This window comes from Neovison vison, chromosome 8 (genome assembly GCF_020171115.1).
Source record: "Neovison vison isolate M4711 chromosome 8, ASM_NN_V1, whole genome shotgun sequence".
In the NCBI taxonomy this organism is placed as follows: Eukaryota; Metazoa; Chordata; class Mammalia; order Carnivora; family Mustelidae; genus Neogale; species Neogale vison.
In genome coordinates, this window is record NC_058098.1 from 142,023,018 (window position 1) to 142,046,414 (window position 23,397).

Here is a 23,397-nt window from a genome sequence, read left to right on the forward strand (position 1 = left end):
AAGATCTCGGAGTGGTTTTGAAAAGTCAACTTTAGGAGACCACCTGCCTTTCACAGGCTCAGCCAATTTTTCACCTACCTCACACTTCCCAGCGACCGTAAGTACAGATACCAGCATGTGAGAGTGACCACTTTATTAAATAACCAGGAATCCCATTGATCTTGGTAAGATTCATTGCTAGAAGCCTCTTAAGTTTGGGGTGTTAAGAACATTTCAGGAGACGTGTAGGACCGCGTTGACCAGCGCTCGGCCATGCGGGGATTCAGAGGTTGGCTCGGAAGCCCGCTTTCACGGAGAACCTCATCATGGGCTTCTCGCGAGGCCGCAGCAGGCAGATGGAGCTGGGGAAGCCCTTGAGTCGCAGGCGGCCCACGCCACCATCCGGGAAGATGGTGAGCCTTGCGTGTGTGATGACGTCCTGGAGCTCCAGGGTCAGGCTGTCGAACAAGTGACTGTTGTTGGCGGAGAGCTGAAAGAGAAGCAGGGAAGCGACCTTGTGATAACACAGGGCGAGGCCCACGGAGCCAGCCATCCTGTGGGCTCAACACCCATGAACCGTGACAGGTACTCACTGATAGTGAGTTGGCTGACCACAGAGAAAAGCTAGTTGGGATCACAAGCCTGGGGAACATTGACATGAACACTCAGGTCCATGCTATCTGTGGTTCTTAATAGTCATTGAAGTGGACACACTGATAAGGAAAGCAAGTGACCTCCCAGAGGTCATCACCCATAACTCCATGGGAGCAACCTTCACACCCCACTCTGACCAGCAAATGACTATCTTCCTACCGGATGGAAGTGGACACTTCCAGAATGTCTCAGCATCCACTCCACAGAGGACATGCGGTTAGAGGTTTGAATATGCTACTCATCCCTTCTAAAAAGTTAATATACTACAGAAACATCTTCCATATACATATATATGGAAATACGTATATATTCCTTGCACATGATGATTTAAAACAAAACTTGTTAGGAATGCAAAAGTATGAGGAAATAGAGCATGTGTTCTCATGACAGAAATGAAATACGGTTTTTAGAAGCTTGTCCGTGTTACTGTTAAACACGGTGCATCTGAGGGACGCGGCCAGGCTGGGGACCAGCCTGCCCAGCTCCCCATGGGTACCACACCTTGGTGACTGGCAGCAGCGGTTTCCACTTATGGCCCGGAAGCTTCCACTTCTGCTTGATCATATCTTCTTCCTCCTGAGTTGTCAGGATACAACCATCCAGCTTACAGCTGTCGGGAGAATTGCCTGTCGGAGCAAACGCAGGGTGACTCTCCATTCTGTGTAGCACTTTGGCTTACAGGGTCTTGGACTTTTTAATCAAATCAAAGACCCAGCAAAGAACAAATTGTTCTCTCTGAACAGAAGCAAAAGTGTTATGTATGTGGGTGAAGGAATGCACCCAGTAGTGATGGCGTTGGATTGCCCAATGAATTTAGGTGTGTGTTTTTCAGAGGAATCAAAATCAACCTGACATCATGAGGCCAACATGAGTTGGCTGGCTTGTTGGAGTTTGGACGTACAGCATTTTACTTGGAAAGGTAAAGGTATCTGATAAGCCTTTATCAGGAAGAATAAATCATTCTCTCTGAACAGAAGCAATTGCAGTTAAGTACTTGCACAGGGATGTGTGGCTCATCTGAAGCTCTCATAAGCTGAAGATACTTTCCCTATGGCATCATATTTCTTCACATGAGGTACAGAGAAAGACGGAGCTAAGTTAACCAGTCAGTGAGCAGCACCCACCCAAGTGCTGTATTCCAGGGGTGCTGACTGTTCCCCGGGTGAGACACGAGGTCCCAAGTCTCTCTTCTCTCTGCAGTTCATCAGGGCTGTGCCCAGTGGAGTTGCAGGGCCATGCTCTTTGTGGGGAGAACGATTTTGGGGGTCCCCTAAGACTTTAAGATCAGCAGAGGAGGACTTGCTGATCAAGAACTGAGCATCTTGGTGGCTCAGTTGGTTAAGCATCTGCCTTCAGATCAGATCTTGATCCCACAGTCCTGACATTGAGCCCCATTTCAGGCTCCCTGCTCAGCAAGGAGCCTACTTCTCCCTCTCCCTCTGCCTGCCTCGTCCTCTGCTTGTGCACTCTCTCTCTCTCAAATAAAAAAATAAAATCTTTAAAAAAAAAAAAAGGAATCTGACAGGAAAAAGAAAAATGCATTGTTCTCATGCCCCCTGCAGCTCATCTCTTAAAACAGTGATTTCCGAGGTGGGTGAGCACACCCCTGGGTGCACACAGAAACCCAACAGATGCAGGAGGAGAACATTAAACCCACTATTTCTGATTGCATTCCTTTAATATGTATACACATGCACATGTACTTATTAGGCTTTGTGTATTTGAGATGACAGCTGGATCCTGACATGCCCCACACCCCAGGGCTGCCATCAAATTGTGATGCACAGAACCTAGACAGCAAACAGCAGCAAGTTCCTGATGGAATGAATAGTCCAGGCACCCTGGTTACATGGACTTACTGTTATCTGGTTTTAACTAAACTATCATTCACAGAATTAATAAGTGATTTTAAACTATTCAAGCAGACACCGATGGATTAAAGATACCATCAGAAATGCAAGCACCTATATACCAGGAGAAAAGAGTAAAGCTGACATCACCACTGACCCAGGATGAGCTCTTCATCAGCTGTGGTATTTACCCCAAAGATACAGATGTAGTGAAAAGAAGGGGCACCCGCACCCCAGTGTTCATAGCAGCAATGTCCACAATAACCGTACTGTGAATGGAGCTGAGATGTCCTTCAACAAATGAATGGATAAAGAAGATATAGTCCATATATACAATGGAATATTACTCAACGTTCAGAAAGGATGAATACCTAATTTTGTATCAACATAGAACTGGAGGGGATTATGCTGAGTGTAAGAAGTCAAGCAGAGAGAGTCAATTATGTGTGGATACGTTCATTTGTATGTGTCAATTACACTCATGTGTGGAACATAAGGAATAGGAATAGCATGGAGAACCACAGGTGAAGGGAGAGAAAACTGAAGGGGGGTGGGGAATCAGAGAGAGAGACAAATCATGAGAGTCTGGGAAACAAACTAAAGTTTATAGAAGGGAGGGAGGTGGGAGGATGGGGTAGCCAGGTGATGGTTATTAAGGAGGGCACATGTGGTGATGAGCACTGGGTGTTATATGCAACTAATGAATCATGGAACACTACATCAAAAATTAGTGATGTACCATATGTTGGTTAACTGAATATAATAAAAAGAATAAAACTAAAGAAAGATAGTAAGAAGAAAGAAAAAGAAAAAAAAAGAAAAGTGAAAACAGTGACCCAATAATCAGATCTAAAATAGTCTTCCAAAAATAGGTCACAATGATAAATACTTCTTTAAATAATTCATTTAAGTCCACTACCACTTAAGAAGAGCTCCACTTTAAATATATATTGTGTCTTTTATGGGGTATCACAATGGGTTAAAAAAGAAAAGCCATTGATAAACTGTCTGCAAGAAACTCATTTTAGACCCAAAGACACCTCCAGATTTTAAGTGAGGGGGTGGAAAACAATCTACCATGCTAATGGACATCAAAATAAAGCTGGGCTGGCAATCCTTATATCAGACAAATTAGCTTTTAAACCAAAGACTATGATAAGAGATAAGGACTCCATATCATACTTAAAGGGTCTGTCCAACAAGACCACCTAACAATTTTAAATATCCATGCCACTAACATGGGAGCAGACAATTATATAAACCAACTAATAACAAAAGCAAAGAAACACATCAACAGTAATACAATAACAGTAGGTGATTTTAACACCCCCCTCACTGAAATGGACAGGTCATCTAAGCAAAAGGTCAACAAGGAAATAAAGGCCTTAAATGACACACTGGACCAGATGGACATCACAGATATCTTCAGAACATTCCATCCCAAAGCAACAAAATACACATTCTTCTCTAGTGCACATGGAACATTCTCCAGAATGGATCACATCCTGGGTCACAAATCAGGTCTCAACTGGTACCAAAAGACTGGGATCATTCCCTGCATGTTTTCAGACCACAATGCTCTGAAGCTAGAACTCAATCACAAGAGGAAAGTTGGAAAAAACTCAAATTACCTGGAGGCCAAAGAACATCCTACTAAGGAATGAATGGGTCAACCAGGAAATTAAAAAGAATTTCTTAAAATCACAGAAACAAATAAAAATGAAAACACAACTGTTCAAAATTTTGGGGACACAGCAAAGCTGGTCCTGAGAGGAAAATATATACAAATACAAGTCTTTCTCAAGAAACAAGAAAGGTCTGAAATACACAACAAACCGTACACCTAAAGGAGCTGGAGAAAGAACAGCAAAGAAAGCCTAAACCCAGCAGGAGATGAGAAATTATAAAGATAAGAGCAGAAATCAATGAAATACAAACCAAAAGGACAGTACAACAAATCAACAAAACTAGGAGCTGGTTCTTTGAAAGAATTAATAAGATTGATAAACCCCTGGCCAGACTTCTCAAAAAGAAGAGAGAATGAACCCAAATTAATAAAATCATGAATGAAAGGGGAGAGATAACAACCAATCCCAAAGAAATACAAGCCATTATAATAACATATCATGAGCAACTATACATCAGACAATTTGACAATATGAAAGAAATGGATGCATTCCTAGAGATGTATAAACTACCAAAACTGAACCAGGAAGAAATAGAAAACCTGAACAGACCCATAACCAGTAAGGAGATTGAAGCAGTTAATTCAAAAGTCTCCCCAAAAAACAAGAGCCCAGGGCCAGACAACTTCCCAGGGGAATTCTACCCAACATTTAAAGAAGAATTAATACCTATTCTCCTGAAACTGTTCCCAAAAAATAGAAATGGAAGGAAAACTCCCAAACTCATTTTATATGGCCAGCATTACCTTGATCCCAAAACCAGACAAAGACCCCATTAAAAGGAGAATTACAGACCAATATCCCTGATGAGCATGGATGCAAAAATTCTAACAAAAATTCTAGCCAATAGGATCCAACAGAACATTAAAAGGGTTATTCACCAGGACTAAGTGGGATTTACTCCAAGGCTGCAAGTTTGGTTCAAGATCCACAAATCAATCAATGTGATACATTAATAAAACAAAGAACAAGAATCATAGAATACTCTCAACAGATGTTGAAAAAGTATTTGACAAAATATGGTATCCTTTCTTGATCAAAATTCTTCACAGTGTAGGGATAGATAGTAAATACCTCAATATCATCAAAACCATCTATGAAAAACCCACAGCAAATATCATTGTCAATGGGGAAAAACTGAGAGCTTTTCCCCTAAGGTCAGGAACATGGCAGGGATGTCCACTATCAGCACTGCTATTCAACATAGTACTAGAAGTCCTAGCCTCAGCAATCAGACAACAAAAAGAAATAGAAGGCATCTGAATCGGCAAAGAAGTCACCAAAATCTCACCCTTTGCACATATGATACTTTATGTGGAAAACCCAAAAGACTCCACTCCAAAACTGTTAGAACTCATAGAGGAGTTCAGTAGAGTGTCAGGAAATAGAATCCGTACACGGAATCAGTTGTATTTCTATACACCAACAGCAAGACAGAAGAAAGAAAATAAGCAGTCCGTCGCATTTCTAGTTGCACCCAAAACCATAAGATACCTAGGAATAAACCTAACCAAAGAGGCAAAGAATGGGGCGGGCGGCGCGCTCGCGGGCTGGGCCACGGCCGCAGTCCGCCGTTCTCCGGGAGCTTCCCGGCCGCGGTGCTAACCGACGGCGGCCGCCCCGCAGCAGTCCGCACGCGGCGCCGAGGGCCCTGGACAAAGGCGGGCGGACGGCCGTTCGGGGCAGCGGCCGCAGCGGACGCCGCAGACAAAGGCTGCCCGGACCCGCGGGACTGCGGCCCTGCGACGGCGCCGCCCGGACTCTCGGCCCAGGACTCGTCGCCCGCCGCCGTTCCTCTTCCGACGCTTCTCTCGTCTTACGCCCGCGTGCCCTCACCCACGACCTCGCGCCTCAGCGGGAGGCCCACTACGGAGGTCCCGCCCCGGCTCTCCCATGGGCCGCCGCCCGCGCCGCGGCAGCTCGCCCCGCTCCTCCCTTCGCTCGCTCCCAGCTCCGCCCGGCAGGGGGCGCGCCGGGCCCAGCGCCACGTCACCGCGCAGCAGCCCTCGCGATTGGCGGGCGGGGCGGCTATAAAGGGAGGGCGCAGGCGGCGCCCGGATCTCTTCCGCCGCCATTTTAAATCCAGCTCCATACAACGCTCCGCCGCTGCTGCCGCCGCTACCCGGACTGCGCGCCGGCACCCCCCGGCCGACAGCTCAGCCGCCATGGAGGACATGAACGAGTACAGCAACATAGAGGAGTTCGCAGCGGGATCCAAGATCCACGCGAGCAAGAACCAGCAGGATGACGGTAAAATGTTCATTGGAGGCTTGAGCTGGGATACAAGCAGGAAAGATCTGACTGACTATTTGTCCCGGTTTGGGGAAGTGCTGTACGATTAAGACCGACCCGGTGACCGGAACATCGAGAGGATTCGGATTCGTGCTCTTCAAAGACGCTGCTAGTGTCGACAAGGTGTTGGAACTGAAAGAACACAAACTGGATGGCAAATTGATAGACTCCAAAAGGGCCAAAGCTTTAAAAGGGAAAGAACCACCCAAAAAGGTGTTTGTGGGTGGACTGAGCCCAGATACTTCGGAAGAACAAATTAAAGAATATTTTGGAGCCTTTGGAGAGATTGAAAATATTGAACTTCCCATGGATACAAAAACAAATGAAAGAAGAGGATTTTGTTTTATCACATATACAGATGAAGAGCCAGTAAAGAAATTATTAGAAAGCAGACATCATCAAATCGGTTCTGGGAAGTGTGAAATCAAAGTTGCACAACCCAAAGAGATATACAGGCAGCAACAGCAGCAACAAAAAGGAGGAAGAGGTGCTGCAGCTGGTGGCTGAGGTGGCACTAGGGGTCGTGGACGAGGTCAGGGCCAAAACTGGAACCAAGGATTTAATAACTATTATGATCAAGGATATGGAAATTACAATAGTGCCTATGGTGGTGATCAAAACTATAGTGGCTATGGCGGCTATGATTATACTGGGTATAACTATGGGAACTATGGATATGGACAGGGATATGCAGACTACAGTGGCCAACAGAGCACTTACGGCAAGGCATCTCAAGGGGGTGGCAATCACCAAAACAATTACCAGCCATACTAAAGGGGGACATTGGAGAAAACAGGAGGAAATTGCTAAAGTTAACCCATCTTGCAGGACGACATTGAAGATTGGTCTTCTGTTGATCTAAGATGATTATTTTGTAAAAGACTTTCTAGTGTACAAGACACAACTGTGTCCAACTGTATATAGCCGCCAATTAGTTTTCTTTGTTTTTACTTTGTCTTTTGCTATCTGTGTTATGACTTGATGTGGATTTGTGTTTATACAAATTTTATTTGTATGATTTCATGTTAAACCTCAAATAAATGCTTCCTTATGTGAAAAAAAAAGAGGCAAAGAATCTTCACTCAGAAAACTATAAAGTACTCATGAAAGAAATCAAGACACAAAGAAATGGAAAAGCATTCCATCCTTATGACTTGGAAGAAGAAACATTGTTAAAATGTCATGCTACCTAAAGCAATCTACACATTTTATGCAATCCCTACCAAAATACCATCAAGTTTTTTCAAAGAAATGGAACAAATAATCCTAAAATTTATATGAAATGAGAAAAGACCCCAAAAAGCCAGAAGAATGTTTTTTTTATTTTTTTTATTTTTTAAATTTCTTTGCAGAGTTCCAAAATTCATTGTTTATGAATCACACCCAGTGCTCCATGCAATACTCCATAATACCCACCAGCAGGCTCACCCAGCCTCCCACCCTCTCTCCTCCAAAACCCTAAGTTTGTTTCTCAGAGTCCACAGTCTCTAATAGTTCGTTTCCCCCTCCAATTTCCCCCAATTCATTTCTCCTCTCCATATCCCCATGTCCAGAAGAATGTTTAAAAAGAAAACCAAATTTGGTGGGTGGCATCACAATTCCAGACTTCAGCTCTATTACAAAGCTGTAATCATCAAGACAGTATGGTACTGGCATTAAAAAAAAAAAAGACACATAGTTCAAAGGAACAGAATAGAGAGTCCAGAAATGGACCTTCAACTCTAGGGTCAACTAACCCTTGACAAAGCAGGAAAAAATGTCCAATGGGAATAAGAAAGTCTCTTCAATAAATGGTGTTGGGAAAATTGGACAGCCACAGGCAGAAGAATGAAACTGGACCAGTTCCTTACACCACACATAAAAATAGACTCAAATGGATAAAGGACCTCCATGTGAGACAGTAATCCGTCAAAATCATTGAGAAGAACACAAGCAGCAACCTCTTTGATCTCACCCACAGCAATTTCTTCCTAGAAACATCGCCAACGGCAAGGGAAGCAAGGTCAATAATGACTATTGGGACTTCATCAAGATTAGAAGCTTTTGTACAGCAAAGGAAACAGTCAACAAAACCAAAAGATAACTGACAGAATGGGAGAAGATATTTGCAAATGACATATCAGATAAAGGGCTAGTATCCAAAAATCTATAAAGAACCTATCAGACTCAACACCCAAAGAACAAATAATCCAATCAAGAAATGGGCAGAAGACATGAACAGACATTTCTGCAAAGGAGACATCCAAATGACCAAAAGACACATGAAAAAGTGCTCCACATCACTCGGCATCAGGGAAATACAAATCAAAGCCACAATGAGATACCAGTTCACACCAGTCAGAATGGCTAAAGTTAACAAGTCGGGAAAAAACAGATGTTGGTTAGGATGTGGAGAAAGGGGAACCTTCCTACACTGTTGGTGGGAATGCAAGCTGGTGCCACCACTCTGGAAAACAGTATGGAGGTTCCACAAAAAGTTGAAGATAGAGCTACCCTATAAGTCAGCAATTGCACTACTGGGTATTTACCCTAAAGATACAAATGTAGTGATACAAAGGGGCATGTGAACCAAAATGTTTACAGCAGCAATGCCCATAATAGCCAAACTATGGAAAGAGTCTAGATGTCCATCAACAGATGAATGGATAAAGAAGATGTGGTGTATATATATACAATGGAATACTATGCAGCCATCAAAAAATGAAATCTTGCCATTTGCAACAACATGGATGGAACCTGAGAGTATTATGCTAAACGAAATATGTCAATCAGAGAAAGACAGCTATCATATGGTCTCACTGATATGGGGAATTTGAGAAACAAGACAGAAGATCATGGGGGTAGAGAGGGAAAATGAAACAAGGTGAAACCAGAGAGGGAGACAAACCATAACAGACTCTTAATCTCAGGAAACAACCTGAGGGTTGCTGGCGGAGGGGCGGGAATGGTGGCTGGGTGATGGACATTGAGGAGGGTGTGTGCTATGGTGAGTGCTGTGAAATGTGTAAGCCTGACAATTCACAGACCTGTACCCCTAAAATGAATAACACATTATATGTTAATAAAAAAGAATATTTATGTGTGTGTGTATGTGTGTCTTGGTGTGGTTACTGAGTAAAGTCACAATGATTCCCAAGATGTTTAAACATTAAGGCATCCAAAATACAAGGATAAATTGCCACCATTCACTGACAACTAAACAATCACAATACCCCCAATCCAATATGTATGAAAATTTCACCCAACAGTTATAAAAGTTTAATATCTACTTTTGAACTTTGCCAATTTAATGACACATATATACTTTCATAAGAAAGTAGGTTTTGAATACCAAGGGTGCTTGTGCAATTTTTTTTTTTAATGGAAGAGCATGGTTTTGAAAATGTGTAGCCCCTTGTCTTAAAAGTACAGTGTGGAGCAGAAATGGTCACCCCAACCAATATGCTTTGTTCCCCTTCCCCCAAAATAAGAAGATGCCATCCAGTTCTTGTCATGTCCTAACCAATGTTATTTCACAGTCTTTCCAAGAGAGATCCAGACCCCAGTAATAAAGGGTCTTCACAAAATCTCATTCAACTTTGAGGGTCATCCAGTTCAACTCTGACATTATATAGAGACAAAAAGTAGGGCACCAAGGGTCCCAGGAAGTTGCTCAAAACCACACATCAACTGAGGGTAAAAGCTGATTCCAAGTCACTGTCCTGAGCTCCCCTCCCACAGGACCACATTATATCCACAACCAGCATCAGGTCATATGCCTTCCCTGCCGACATCACTCTTACCTTTAAAATGTGTTGTATCAATTTCTATTTGCGTTATTACTCCAGGGTGTGCCAATCGGAAAACTGCCCATTCACAGCCCGGAACAAGGAGAATGCCGTTCTCATCATTCTGGAATCCAAAAGGAAGACGAGAGATATAAGCCAGCTTGGTGCCATTTGAGAAACTAATTCTGGAGCCAACAAGTGAAAAATGTTGACATGTACGTAGGATTTATTTCTTTTATCTCTTACTATAAACGTGTTTCCTAGGCCCTGGTATGTAAATTACTTTCTGCGTTAATTGCCCCTTTGCCTATTATTCCTTAAATGCCTCATGTGGACTCAAGAGTTTAATGGGCAATTGGTAAGTTTTTATAAATTTCTTACATGACTTTCTATGTCAATTGTAAACTCATGTAGAAGGGTCTGTGTCTAACCATGCCCCCGGATCCTCTGATAAATTTGTTTTGACCTTTCAGTGAAATGATGTTCTTGGTCAAATCCATACCAATATATGATCTGCCTCCAAACCTTAGTTTCTGACAACAGCCTTATGTTCATTTTCATTGGAAGCATTGATTGACATGGAAACTGACCCAAGAAAGGGGGTTTACAAGTAAGTTTTAACACAGAGAAAGGTGGTATTAACACAGAGAAAGGTGTTTTGTTTGCTTTTGTTTTGACTTTCGCATCTCACATTAGTCACTGGCCAAAATGTTTAACAGCTGAGCCATCTCTAGGGTCCCAGATCCATCCCACAGCCACACGTCCCTGTCCCTGATCTCATTCAGGGACACGCAGATACCAAAAATGATTAAACTACTATTTTCTTCTCCAGGTCAACCAAAGAGTTTATCAGTGGGTTTTCTATGATTAAATTGTAGATCCTCACTTCTTTATTAAACAAATGGGGTTGGGGGATGCCTGGGCGGCTCAGTCTGTCAAGCATCCAACTGTTGATTTTAGCCTAGGTGGTGATCTCAGGATTGTGAGATTGAGCCCCAAGTAGGGCTCCATGCTCAGTGGGGAGACTGCTTCCCCACATGCTCACTCTAGCTCTCTCTTTCTCACTCTAAAATAAATAAATAGGGGCACCTGCGTGGCTCAGTGGGTTAAGCATCTGCCTTTGGCTCAGGTCATGAACTCAGGGTCCTGGGATTAAGCCCCTCATCAGGCGAGACGAAGTCTGCTTCTCCCTCTCCCTCAGCCCCTTCTCATGCTCGCTCTCTCTATTTAATAAATAAATAAAATCTTTTTAAAATTTTAAAAATAAAAAAAAATGGACAGTGATGCAACAGGACAGGATGTGATTGTGACAGCGGAGAATCTGGAAAACACAGAGAACTTCTGGAACATTGCCTGAGGGGTTTCTGAAATAAGCATTTCCTTGAGGTAAGTTAAAACAAGATCTAGAAAACTTCACTGTGGCTGTTTGGGACTTCTTACTTCTAATACTGGAGGCCTGTCCAGCCTTCTCGCCGTCTCCCAGCCATCTGCCATGGACCTGGGCTTGCCAACTCCTGCCAAGAATGACATGGTTTAATGGGAATGTCACAGGATTTTATCTTAAATGTGAGAATGAATGCATTGGCATCATTAAATCACAGACCCCCATGGTCCTGAGCATCATTACACAAACCATTTTCATTCAGCTTAATGTTTTGGTAAATTTGCATACAGCCAGAGGGTTGTAAGTTTTACTTTTCCCTTTAAGCCAAAATTAAGAAGGAAAATTGCTATTGATTCACTTCATATCATAAAGGCATCAAATCCTGTGGCTAGATATTTAATCTCACCCACTCCTGCACTTCCTCTTAAATCATTCAGACTATGTGGGGTGCTTAATGCTGGTGCCCAGATGCCCCAAATAAAGACCAGCTGCCAGAGCATCCTCTTACCTATCATATTGTTTGGATGCCCGAAGTGTGCATTGCTGAATCCTACACAGGCACCCCCGTGAGCGATGGCCACCAGGTCAAATGGCTCTTTGGGATCAGTTGCAGCCCAGTCTTTCTGTCCAGTACCATACACTCTAAGACGTGCAATTCCACCATCTGAAAAGGCAAGAGGCCATAGTTACTTCCTCCTTGAAAAGGTGGCTGCTTGTAGGTTGTCAATAACATAGCCCTCCACAACCTGTCTTCTCTGTTTCTCAAATACACCAACCCTACTGCCCCAGGGCCTTTGCACCTACCATTCCTTTGTACTGGAACAAATTTCCCGCCTCTCCAAAGACTGCTTTACTTAGGTCTCACCTTTAGTGCCATGGTCTCAGAAAGACTTTTCCTCTCACTCTCTAGCTTCCTCTTTCCAGCTCTGCCTGGCTCTGCCTGATTCCCCAGGTTCGGTGAATCACCACTCCCATATTTACTTCAGAGTTCAAGTCACAGTCTGAAATTAACTTGTCATTTTATTTGTTTAAGCCCCTGCTGATATCAGTCTCTCAGAACCAGAGCATAAAAATCTTTAAAAGCCAGAATAATGATCTATCTTGATCTCTTCTCTATCATCTCTATCTAGAACTGGTCCTGGCACATAGTAGGTGCTCACACTTTTTAAAATTGGATTGGTAATTCCAAGAAGGTCAAAAGACAATCAATTGGGAAATTCACCATAGATATAATGTTTGATGTCACAAATTAGCATTGCTAAATCCTACACAGACTAATATGAACATTATGTTTTTATTTTTATAACAACACACTGCTTAGCAATACGATTGAGAATAGAAAAGATAATAGTCACAAAACCTGATCGCTTCTGAGAGCCACAGCAGCCAAGATTAGGCCAGCATAGTAGAGAGTACCTGCCGACATCAACTCACATTATCTGATCCTAATAAAGTGAATGTTTTTATTTGTTAGACCAGTCCTTCCTCGATGATGAGAGCAAGCTTTGTATATAGAGCTTTTTCCCATTAATCAGAGTGTTCTACTGAAACAAAGCCCTATAAATTTTTACATGAAAAATTTGATGAAACTGAAGGATCTGAAAATTTTTCAGTAGAAGAGTCTTGACATTTACAACAAATAAATCCAGACTATGTTAGCATAACACCCTAAAAATATACTAGAGGGAGCAGTTTAGCAGAAGCTAGCCTATGTCACCACTGCTCTGGTTCACTGGACATGGTGATCAACTTTGATGGTTTAGAAGATGCTTGTCTGTTGAGTGTAAAGCTGACTTGATATTTTAAAAAATAAGGTTCTTCTTTACAGAGTTAATATCTAGCCTCAGCATTAATCAAAACTATGAAAGATATTAGACACATCCCTCCATGCTCTGAGGGTGATTCATTTAAAGCAAATTGTTGTCACCCTACGTGTCCCTTCAGGTTGTCCTACTGCTTCCTGCCCCTTTACACTTGGACCCCAGGAGAAAATATTTGCAAATCATATATCTGCTAAAGAATATGTATGAGGATATATAAAGAACTCTTACAATTAAATAATAAAAAACCACTTAAGAATGGACAAGGGACACTTTTCAAAAAAAAATGTTTATAAATACAGGTGTACATGTGCACATGCATATATAAACATTTCCAAATGGCCAAAGTAAGGAACTGAAAACATGCTCACCATCATTAGTCATTAGAGAAACGCAAGTTAAAACCACAGTGAGATACCACTTCCCATCCTTTATGATGTCTACAACCGAAAAGTCAGTTAACGTTGAGTGTTAGCAAGGATGTGGAGAAGTTGGAATCCTTCATGCTGCTGGTGAGAATATAATATAATGCGGTTGCTTTAGAAAACAGTCTGATAGTTCCTCCCACCAATTTAAAACACAGTTACTCCTTGACCCAACAATTTCAATCCTACATGTAAGCCCAAATGAGAAACTTGTACAGGAATATTTATAGCAGCATTAACCATAGGTAATGGGTTTCCAACAGGTGGAAACCCCAAAAGCCCATCAACTGATGAATTGGAGAAACAATGTGGTTTCTCTGTGCCCTGGAATATTATTCTGCCATGAAAATGACAAAATGCTCCTAAGAATGTTACAACATGGATAAGCCCGGAAAACGCTGGTGAAAGACGCAAGTCACAAAAGACCATTTACATGAAATATTGAGACGGTCAAGCCTATCAAGACAAAGTAGTTCGTGGCTGCTGAGGGCTGAGGGAGATGAGGGTTGATAGTAAGGGTACGGGACATCCTTCTGAGGCGATAAAACCTTCTAGAACTGACTGTAGTGATGGTTGTACTTGGCTGTACATTTCCGTGGACTTCATGCCATATACCAATGTATATTATAAACCACTGAACTGTGCACTTCAAGTAAGTGAATTACATGGAAGGTGAATCACATTACAATAGAGCTGTTAAATAAAATAAAAGGAGGGTCATCTGCACACACTGCTTGATCTGCTAGTGTACCCAGCAAAATAGAAATCATTAGGAGATATTTAACCTAATACAGCTCAGTTCCATCACTTCCTGATGTGATGCCTTTTCAGTAACTACCAATGGATGGTTGGGTTGGAACAAGAGTTTCCTAGAGCACAGAAAGGGCAAATCATAACCCTGAAATGTTAGAGTGATGAGTGACTTCACTCTGGAACACGACCACATTAAGTAAAGAAGAACCAGAACGGCAGATGGGTCCACGTCATATTTACCCGGGAAAATGTTGAGCCTTACGTGACTCCATCTCTGCTGGGAATTGACGGGAAAGTAATTGTGGCTGGAAGCAGGCTTTCCTGGCTTGAGCTCTGTCATGGGGACCAGGTAATTCCAGTCGTCGGACTTCAGCTAGCAATAGACATGAAGATGTTAGCAGTGGCTCCTGGGGACTCATCGTAGTGCTCACGTGAGAATAAAAATTGATGACGGATGCCTCATAAAACACTTTAATAAAAATACTAATAAAGATTAAGTCCCAGGTTTGATAAGCGATTAAAGGCCGGGGGGGTTCATCCTGATTAAAATGACCACTGCGTGAGGGGGCAGGCGTGCAAGCAGGGAGCTTGGGAACGAAGGACAGGTCTGAGATCCCCTCTGGGGATTCTTAGAAGGAACTGGAATAGTGACGCTAACATTCAGTAAAAACCGGGCCGTCCGGTTGACCAGTTGACCTGACGTTGTGACTGTTTCCTCTCCATCCCTGCTCCTCAAACCGTTGCTGTTATTTATTTTCCAGTCTGTTGTGATCAACACGTTCGTAAAACACAGTATGAATTACTAGACAGACTAAAAAACAAGAATGTACCAGAACAGAAGCCCAAGTTGTTGGTCTATCAGATTCATCAGGCATAAAGTCTATGTAAGAAGTACGTAAGCGGGGCGCCTGGCCGGCTCGGTCGGATGAGCCTCTGCCTTCAGCTCGGGTCATGATCCTGGGGTCCTGGGATCGAGCCCTGCGTCAGGCTCCCTGTCCAAGGGGAAGCCTGCTTCTCCCACTCCCACTCCCCCTGCTATGTTCCCTCTCTTGCTGTGTCTCTCTGTCAAATAAATACATAATTTAAAAAATACATAATAAATACATAATTTAAAAAAATAAATACATAATTTAAAAAAATACATAATAAATACATAATTTAAATACATAATTTTAAAAAAATAAATATATAAGCTATTACTGTGGATTTCCGTATTTATCTCATCAGAAAAGCCACCAGCGGACGAGCCGGGGGAAGCAGAGCGCCCTGAGACCCACTGCTGCAGACCTCGCCCAGGCCACATCTTTCCCTTGCACAGGGGTAGCATGAACCCCTGCAGAAGCACCTGCAAAGTCCCGCTGGGCCAGTAAATGAGGGCAGGTGTACCGGGCTGAATGCCGTGGCTGGGCGCGCGGAGCCCGTCCCTTGCCGCCCGGCCGCCACGACAGGCTCTCCCTCTACCCCCCGCCCCACATGGGCGCACCTTGGCAACAGCCTCAAACTCCTCCGGCGTGGCCGCGGCTTCCGTCCTGGCGCCTCTCTGTGGGATTTCTGGTTGTTTATCTGAAGGTAGATTGACCAGTAGGGTTAGGGTTCGTGCTCAGAATCAAAGAGAATACACTCTCCTAGTGGGCAGTACGTTCATTTTCGTTTTGCCAAATAACCCCAAAGATGACACTTCTCAACTCAGAGCACCAGATGACCACAGTAACGGACTCAAGTTGAAGTTCCTCGCTATTTAAAACACTAAGTGACTTCAAGACGTCCTGCAAGGCGCCTGGGGGACACTTGCTTGTCAGAACAGTACATGCCACTTCCAAGTCCAATGGCAACAAACGTATCATGACGAGAGGGTTGAGAGGTTGGATTCGTGGAAGTTCCGGAGCATTGCCAGGTCAGTTCCCGAAGCAGGACTCCCCCCATGGCATCTTGGAGTTGACATTGGGGTGATATCTCGGACAATGGCTGGGCTTGGGGAAGGCACCTCACTGTTTGTCTTTAGTCATTTCCTGCCTCCAGAGTAGCATCTCCCTATCATCCCGTAACTTCTCAGGATCCCCCCCGTCCTCGGGAGCACGGCCCCTCCTTCCACAGAGCCTCATACAGGGCTGTGGACGCTGGGCTCTCAGCATCAATTTGCCAGCAGACATGATTTATTGTCCCTAAATACAGGTATATACACACACATAAATGTGCCCGTTTCTAAAAGGACCAGCTGCAGATTGTGCCAATTGAAGGACCACCAACCCAGGCCTAACTTGCAGATCCTGTCCGATTCATGCGGTCCAGCACCCCACACAGCAGCAGGGACCCTCTCCGAAAACCCCGTGCCTACGGCATCATTACGCACCCTGGGAGAGCCAAAAGGAAGCTGGTGCCCCCCACCAGCCCTGTCCACAGCGGGCCCAGACCTGGCTCCACACTGTCCGGTGTCCCGCTCCCTGCCACCCTCCCTTGCAACCTGCTCCCCAGACCTCACGGTGCCAGCCGGGCGCGCCTCTGCAAGGGGCCGGAAGAGGGTGGGGGTAACAACCCCCACCTCTGGTCGAGCTAAAAACCAGAACTCATAGAACCCTGCGTTGGGAATCCAAGTTCTACAGCTCGGTGGCAGTCAGGTGGCCTTGGACAAGTTGCTGGACCTGTGTGGGTGGGCGGTGCACAGCAGGGGCTGCCCAGGATGACCCCACCTGCCCCCCGTGCCCATCTGGGGGCCGGTGGTTCCCAGGGCACCTTCTTCCAAGTTGGCTGCTTGAATCGATATCCGAGGAGCATAATCGCCCATGAGGTAGGAAATGTCCACGTCAAAGCCTCGGATAATCCCTTGTATCCCCAGCTTGATGATGCACCAGTCGTGACCTGTGAGACGTAAACAAGCACGGCGGGTCAGGTGAAACGTGTGCTCGAGCAGAGCTCAAGACCAGCCACAGCGGCCCCTCGTCCCACCACAGAAAAGTGCACACGGGGGAGGCTCCCCTGTGACCAAAAGGTCTCCTGTAACATGGCCAAGTGCGGCCGCTGTGCCCCGCAACAGCCTCTGTTCCAGACTCGGCAGGACGTACGTAGGCCATGGAACCGGGGAGACCCGCTTCTGATTCCAAAGTGAAAACTGGCCTCTCCGAACCCCGTTGCTACAACAGCGAATCTGAGATGAGATCAACCTTCCAGAAAGGTCACGTGTGACTAGACCCTGCCAGGCGTTCAGGGTGGACCTGAGCCTCCTGGAAACGGCGCGCTTACCGTTACCGGGGACTTCCTGTGCCCCGAGTCCCCGGCTTAGACTTAGCTGAAGTCTCAAAGTCTCCACGGCACCGGCCACCAGGTAATTCCTGGTTACTCACAGTCCTATGCAGACCCGCCTTGAAATGCCCAGACTCACGGGAATCTGGTCACATCGGGAGCACCGTAGAAGCACCCAGCATCTCTGCAACACTTGCGACAGACCCAGAAGAATCAGTTATTAGCCTCGTGCTGGGTCCGTTTGCTTTTCCAAGCATTTCTTCAACTTTAAAAGGAGTATCTTGATTGGGCCTGATAAGTAGTACTGAAGAGAAGTAGGTCCTTGGGTGACAGGAGGTGTGTGCCGCGGCAGAGGGACAGAGAGGCACGTGTGTCCGCTCCCAGCTCTTCTCCTGAGTGACGGGACCAGGCTGAGGGACTGAGGCTGCTTCCACAGCAGCCTCGTGGGGACAAGAGCAGATGCCCCAAGGAACAGGGGTGAAGGCCCACCTCAGAAGCTCCCCGCCCTGCTCCCTGCAGCCTCTCCGACACTCGTGCACGCCCTCCCCCCGCTGCAGGGGCACAGGGGACCCCTTCCTGCATCGTCAGAGCTGGTGTTCAGAAGGGACCCCTGAGATACAGAGCGTTCCAAGGGCCCAGGACAAAGCGGAGCCGAGACGCGCACTGGCTTTCTGACCCGTGCTTGAGCCTCGCCACAGTGAAAGACAGAGACGTTGCGTTACCTGGAGTCCTCCTCCTCCTGGTCTGCCATCCATCCGGCCACGTCCCAGACCCGGCGTTCTCGTGTTCTCTGCAGCCTGGGCGGTCCTTCTGAAGCAGAGACGAGCAGGCCGCCGTCACCGCCCGCGGGAGGGCCGGGCTTCCCGCGCGAGCATTACCACCCCAGAGGGGCGGGAGGGATTGTCACAGGTAAAAGCGAAGCGACCTAAATGCATGTCAGCACAGGAAAGGGTTCCGGTGGGGTGAGGGACCCGGTGCTAGGTAGTGGGGGGCCACCAGACCGTGGTCGCTGGGCACAGGCAGAGCACACACACTGCCGCGGGACGTGTCCCGTGACGTCAGGTACTTTATAAGAGCAGGTCTGCAAATTCAAAACCAAACAGCAGCACCCCTTCCTCCAGGCGGAATTTCTATGTATTTATAACCGAGTGAAAAGTCCTCGGAGACGATGTCGGTCTCGGCAGCGCTAATTCTGCACAGCGAGGCGCGGGGCTTCAGCTCCACCGCGGTTTTTTTCTCAGGGAGGAGACTGTGTTGATGCGCACACGCGTGTGTTCTACAACTATGCTGCACACACACCTGTGTGCAGACACGCACGTGCGTATCGAATACACACACACACAAGTGTCATGGAGGAGAAGAGGCCCCGCTCTGCGTCCCCTGCGGAGCCCGGCACCTCACCGACAACCACACCTCACCACGTGGCGTGAGTCTTGTCGACTGCTCTGAGTCGGTGCGACACGCGGGACCTCCGTCACGGGCGTCGAGAGCTGCAGACCCTTCTCCTCGGGGCCACAGGTCACCCACATCTGGACGCACGTACCACGGGCTCTTTACCAGGTCCCCATGGATGGGCATTCCCGCGAGCCCCTGCCCCAGACAACACCAGGATGGCTGTTTTCTACATATCTCTGCAAGTAGTACCAGTCTGTGGGACAGCTAGGTCAAGGCGTGCGTGCATTCACGTTTCCTCTAGACAGACATGGTAAAACGCTAAAGCTGGGCACGCATTAGCTGCGTGACCTAGAACAAGTAAATCAGCATCTGCGTTCTTCATTCCAGCATCATTTTCTCCGAGGAGTACTTTCACAGAGACCGCCTGCCCGTAACGTGCTCCAGACCAGGCTAGCTCCTGCCCAGGAGAGTGACCCTGTCACCAGACCGACCAGAAGGCCAGCGACACGCAGAGGACAGCACCCTGGGCACAGCCAAGACTCCGGCTGCTGTCACACGCGGTGTGCGTGCGTGTGAACTCTGTGCACACCTGTGCTTATCCGCCCACTCGCAAGCATTCACCCCCACAACCAGTATAACGAGGTCACGGGATTCTAGCCAAGCCTCCATTCCTTCCCCTTATTTGTCAGTATTTGCTGGGGTTTTGTCCCTCTTTTCGTAAGCGTGTCCTACACTTTTCAATTTCCTACAACTTCCCGACGTTCGAGAGGCGTGCCAGCACAGGTCACAGATTACGAACTCCACGTTCGACAAAGGACAATATGCCAGGATCTCGGTAATTTCCCCACAGAGCAGCGCAGTCCCAAACCGCCGTGTCACGTGCCGTCCGTCTCCAGTGTGTCTTAGCCTGAGCCGGAGCTGGTCTCTCAGGGCTTCTACGGTTCGAGCTGCTCATCTCTGGTACACGCTACAGGACCCCCATCCCCAGTATTCCGGTGGGTCCTAACCACTCAGATCACTCTGTACCCACACTTCACGCCAATTTATGATACCTTTATGAGGTTTTCCGCAGGAGCAAAAAAGTCATCTGTGGCGAATAAAATCTAGACAAAGAAAGAAGATAAAATAACCATAAATTAAAAACCATTTTATTTCATGCCTTGGTGAAACATTACTGGACACAGGAAAAAGACATGTGCCATTGCCAGCGAGAGGGAAACAGCCGGTAACGAACCCAGGATGCTCGTAAAGGTCCAGACCTCGCCGCCCGCCTCCGCCCTTCCTCCGAGCCGGTGTTCGCTCTCTCCCGGTCGGACGCGGAGGCGCTAACGTCTGACGCGGTGAGAAAACCCACCAGCTCTTCTTTTCAAGAACGGGGGACACTGGGCTTTGCGACTGTCTCACTGGCAGAGCAGCGGCCCAGGACACGCCACAACCCCCCGCCCCCCGCCCCCGGTTTGCCGGCTCACTGAAGGATGTCCTGATGGAAGGCTGGCCGATCATTTATCAACCCCAGCAGGACGTGTTGGAGAGGGAGGGCATTGCTGCTAATTGCACCAGGAAAACAGGTATAAAATGGATTTTCTGAACAAAACAGGCTGCTGTCATCCCTACCCACCCAGGACTGGGACGGCTGCTCTCGGTCGGCACAGGTTCCCGGGCAGCAGTCGCCGGGGGAGAAGGGACATCTGCCCCTGCCTTGGCAAGGCTGCTCCTCGCGGACCCCACAACGGCCCCTGGGTGATACCATCAGACCAGCCCACCTTGCCTGCCGACACCGGGCCGTTGCCCACCAGGTGCAGGGACCCAAGCTGGTAGGGGGCACCTAGCTTTTGGTTTAATTCGGTGTAATTAGCCTATCATTGGTTTAGGGTGTGTTGTTTAGGAGACATTATCTTGTGTGCTATTGACTTGCAAATTATTATTAGAAATTACAGTTTCCACAGAGAACCCATGTTAAATAAATGACTGTGTCCGTCTCTGAGCACAGCTCGCCTCCGATGAAAGGCCTGGTCTCTGACCCCCGCCCAGAACCTTAAAGGCAGTTTCGCAGTTGCTGGCTGTGTGGGACGCAAAGTGGAGGGGAGTCCCTGCCGTGCCGGGGTGGACCTGCCCCAAGCATGTGTCAGGGCAAAGCACAGGCGGGTGGACGCTAGAGACCCTCGCCTGTCCAGATCCTTTGCCGGCTCCTTGGCAGAAACCCTCTGCGGGCACATGGGGCCTTTCCGACCTCCTGAGGCTCCTGCTCCCCAGCACCAGCTGACGACTTCCAGAAACACGAAACCAAGGAGCACGCAGTGCTCCCCCTGCCCAGCGTCCCCATCCGCCTGGCGTCCCAACGGACACCGCCCCTCACCCCTTAGCCGAGCTGGCTCCCCTCCCACTTGAAGCCTCCTTGGAGCAACACTCACCTGGCCGGGCTTCCCCATCCCTTCCTGCTCCCTCGGGCTGCCCCCGGCCAGCGGAGATGCACTCCCCCGGCCCCTGCCCTTGCCTTGACTCCCAGGAGGTCTCTTTTTTTTTTTTTTATTTCTTTTCAGTGTTCCAGAATTCATTATTTATGCACCACACCCAGGGCTCCATGCAGTCCGTGCCCTCCACGATACCCACCACCAGGCCCTCCCGTCTGCCCCACCTTCCCTCCAAAACCCTCAGCTTCTTTCTCAGAGTCCAGAGTCTCTCATGGTCCGTCTCCCCCTCTGGTTTCCCCCAACCCCCTTCTCCGCTCCATCTCCCCGTGTCCCCCATGTTATTCCTTGTGCTCCACGAGTAAGCGAAACCGTACAGTAACGGACTCTCTCTGCTCGACATGGTTCGCTTGAGGGCGCGCCCCTCCCGTCTGCACTGCCCACGGCCCGCGCCGGCCGGTGCCCGCTGCTCCGGCCCCTTGCTGGAGCTAACAAGGGTGGCAGGGTACGCCTGCGCTCCCGGGCGGGGACCACGGATCAGCACCGAGAACACACGCAGGACAGGGAGCCCTTCACACGGACGCAAAATGTCTCTTTGTTCTAAGCTTAAAACAATGCTGCCTTTGCCAGAATCGTCACTAGTTTTTAAAAGATTATTTGGCATTTTTGAGTCTGATTCTTGCCGTTCTAAGCAGGTTCTCTGCAGAGGGGGCGTTGGTGCTCAGCATATGGATACACGGACCCCTCGTTCATCCACGAGATACCCCCCCCCACTTACCTTTCCTCCTACAGACTCACACGCCATGTCCACAAGCTGGGTGAAGTCTGGACCCCTGGCCAGTTTTCCCTCCCTGGGAGAGTCAGCCATGCCTCCTGGCAACGAGAAAGGAGGCTCAGTCAGCCTGGGGTGAGAGGGCGGCAGGACGCCTGCGAGCGAGTGAGGCCCTCCCCCGGGTTCCCGGCCCAACACTGGGACCGTCAACTGGATGGGGCACGTGCCTGCCCACCAAGGGTCCCTACAAGTGACTCTGCAATCCAGGAGGGAATTAGAGCCTGCTTTCCCTCTGAAGCACATAACAAAATACTACTACATACATAACCCTACTGCCTCAAATTGCAATTTTATTTTATATTTTAAAGGAGAAAATATTTTAACTTAGAAAGGAATAATTTGCTTTCAAAGTGTGTAGTTAGATCCATTCAAAAAACATTTATTTGAGCAATTAGGAGGCAGGCCCTGGATAGAAATGGGGTGCAGAGGCGAATGCCTGCCCTGCCTGCAGGGGAAACAGACGCCCCCAGACACCCATACAGAGCAGTGTTCTGGAACCTTCCGAGACTAAGGCACAGAGGTCACTCCACCCAAGGGGACGCAGGACCCTTTGTCACATCACGAGTGGGGCTAACATTACTCAATCCAATGCACACTTACTTTGAAATTGAGAAAGCAGAGATTTGGAGAAGGGCAGAGGTGTGGACGGGGGAGTCAGGGCTGGCCTGGCTGTCGCCCCTCTCCTACGCCAATGGATGCCCTCCTTGTTCCTACTGTTTTTCCACCCCTCATATGGTGAAAAGAGAAAGCCACACAAAAACTAGTGTCTCAGTAAGATCCGTTCACAACAGAAGAAACGGAAATGGTCGATGGACATGAGAAGTCAACTCTCTGCCGAGATCACAGGACTATGATGATTCATAAAATGGCAGCTTTCCTCGTGGACACTTGCGGACACTTGTGGACACTTTTTGTA

At 47.2% G+C, this 23,397-nt stretch overlaps 1 protein-coding gene and 1 pseudogene across 1 annotated transcript; one reads left to right on the forward strand and one right to left on the reverse strand.

Annotated features, from left to right (window-relative positions):
- Positions 1 to 211: 211 nt before the first annotated feature.
- Positions 212 to 22,517, reverse strand: ALLC (allantoicase). Its single transcript, XM_044262132.1, has 11 exons — positions 22,428 to 22,517; positions 20,294 to 20,344; positions 18,569 to 18,656; positions 17,340 to 17,465; positions 16,093 to 16,172; positions 14,850 to 14,982; positions 12,120 to 12,275; positions 11,668 to 11,741; positions 10,243 to 10,351; positions 1,135 to 1,259; positions 212 to 469 (listed from the first exon to the last, which is right to left on the reverse strand). The coding sequence occupies exons 1-11, from the start codon at positions 22,515 to 22,517 to the stop codon at positions 263 to 265; spliced, it is 1,239 nt and encodes a 412-aa protein (XP_044118067.1). The 3' UTR covers positions 212 to 262.
- LOC122915345 lies at positions 6,331 to 7,524 on the forward strand (annotated as a pseudogene).
- Positions 22,518 to 23,397: the final 880 nt, after the last annotated feature.

What these genes read in the sequence shown, in the direction of transcription:
- ALLC (XM_044262132.1), bottom strand. Translation starts at nt 22,517, where the DNA reads ATGGCTGACTCTCCCAGGGAGGGAAAACTGGCCAGGGGTCCAGACTTC. An exon ending in GTGAGTCTGTAGGAGGAAAG is followed by an intron (nt 20,345 to 22,427) that starts GTAAGTGGGGGG and finishes TTCTTTGTCTAG; the next exon opens with ATTTTATTCGCCACAGATGA. An exon ending in CAGGAGGAGGAGGACTCCAG is followed by an intron (nt 17,466 to 18,568) that starts GTAACGCAACGT and finishes TACGTCTCACAG; the next exon opens with GTCACGACTGGTGCATCATC.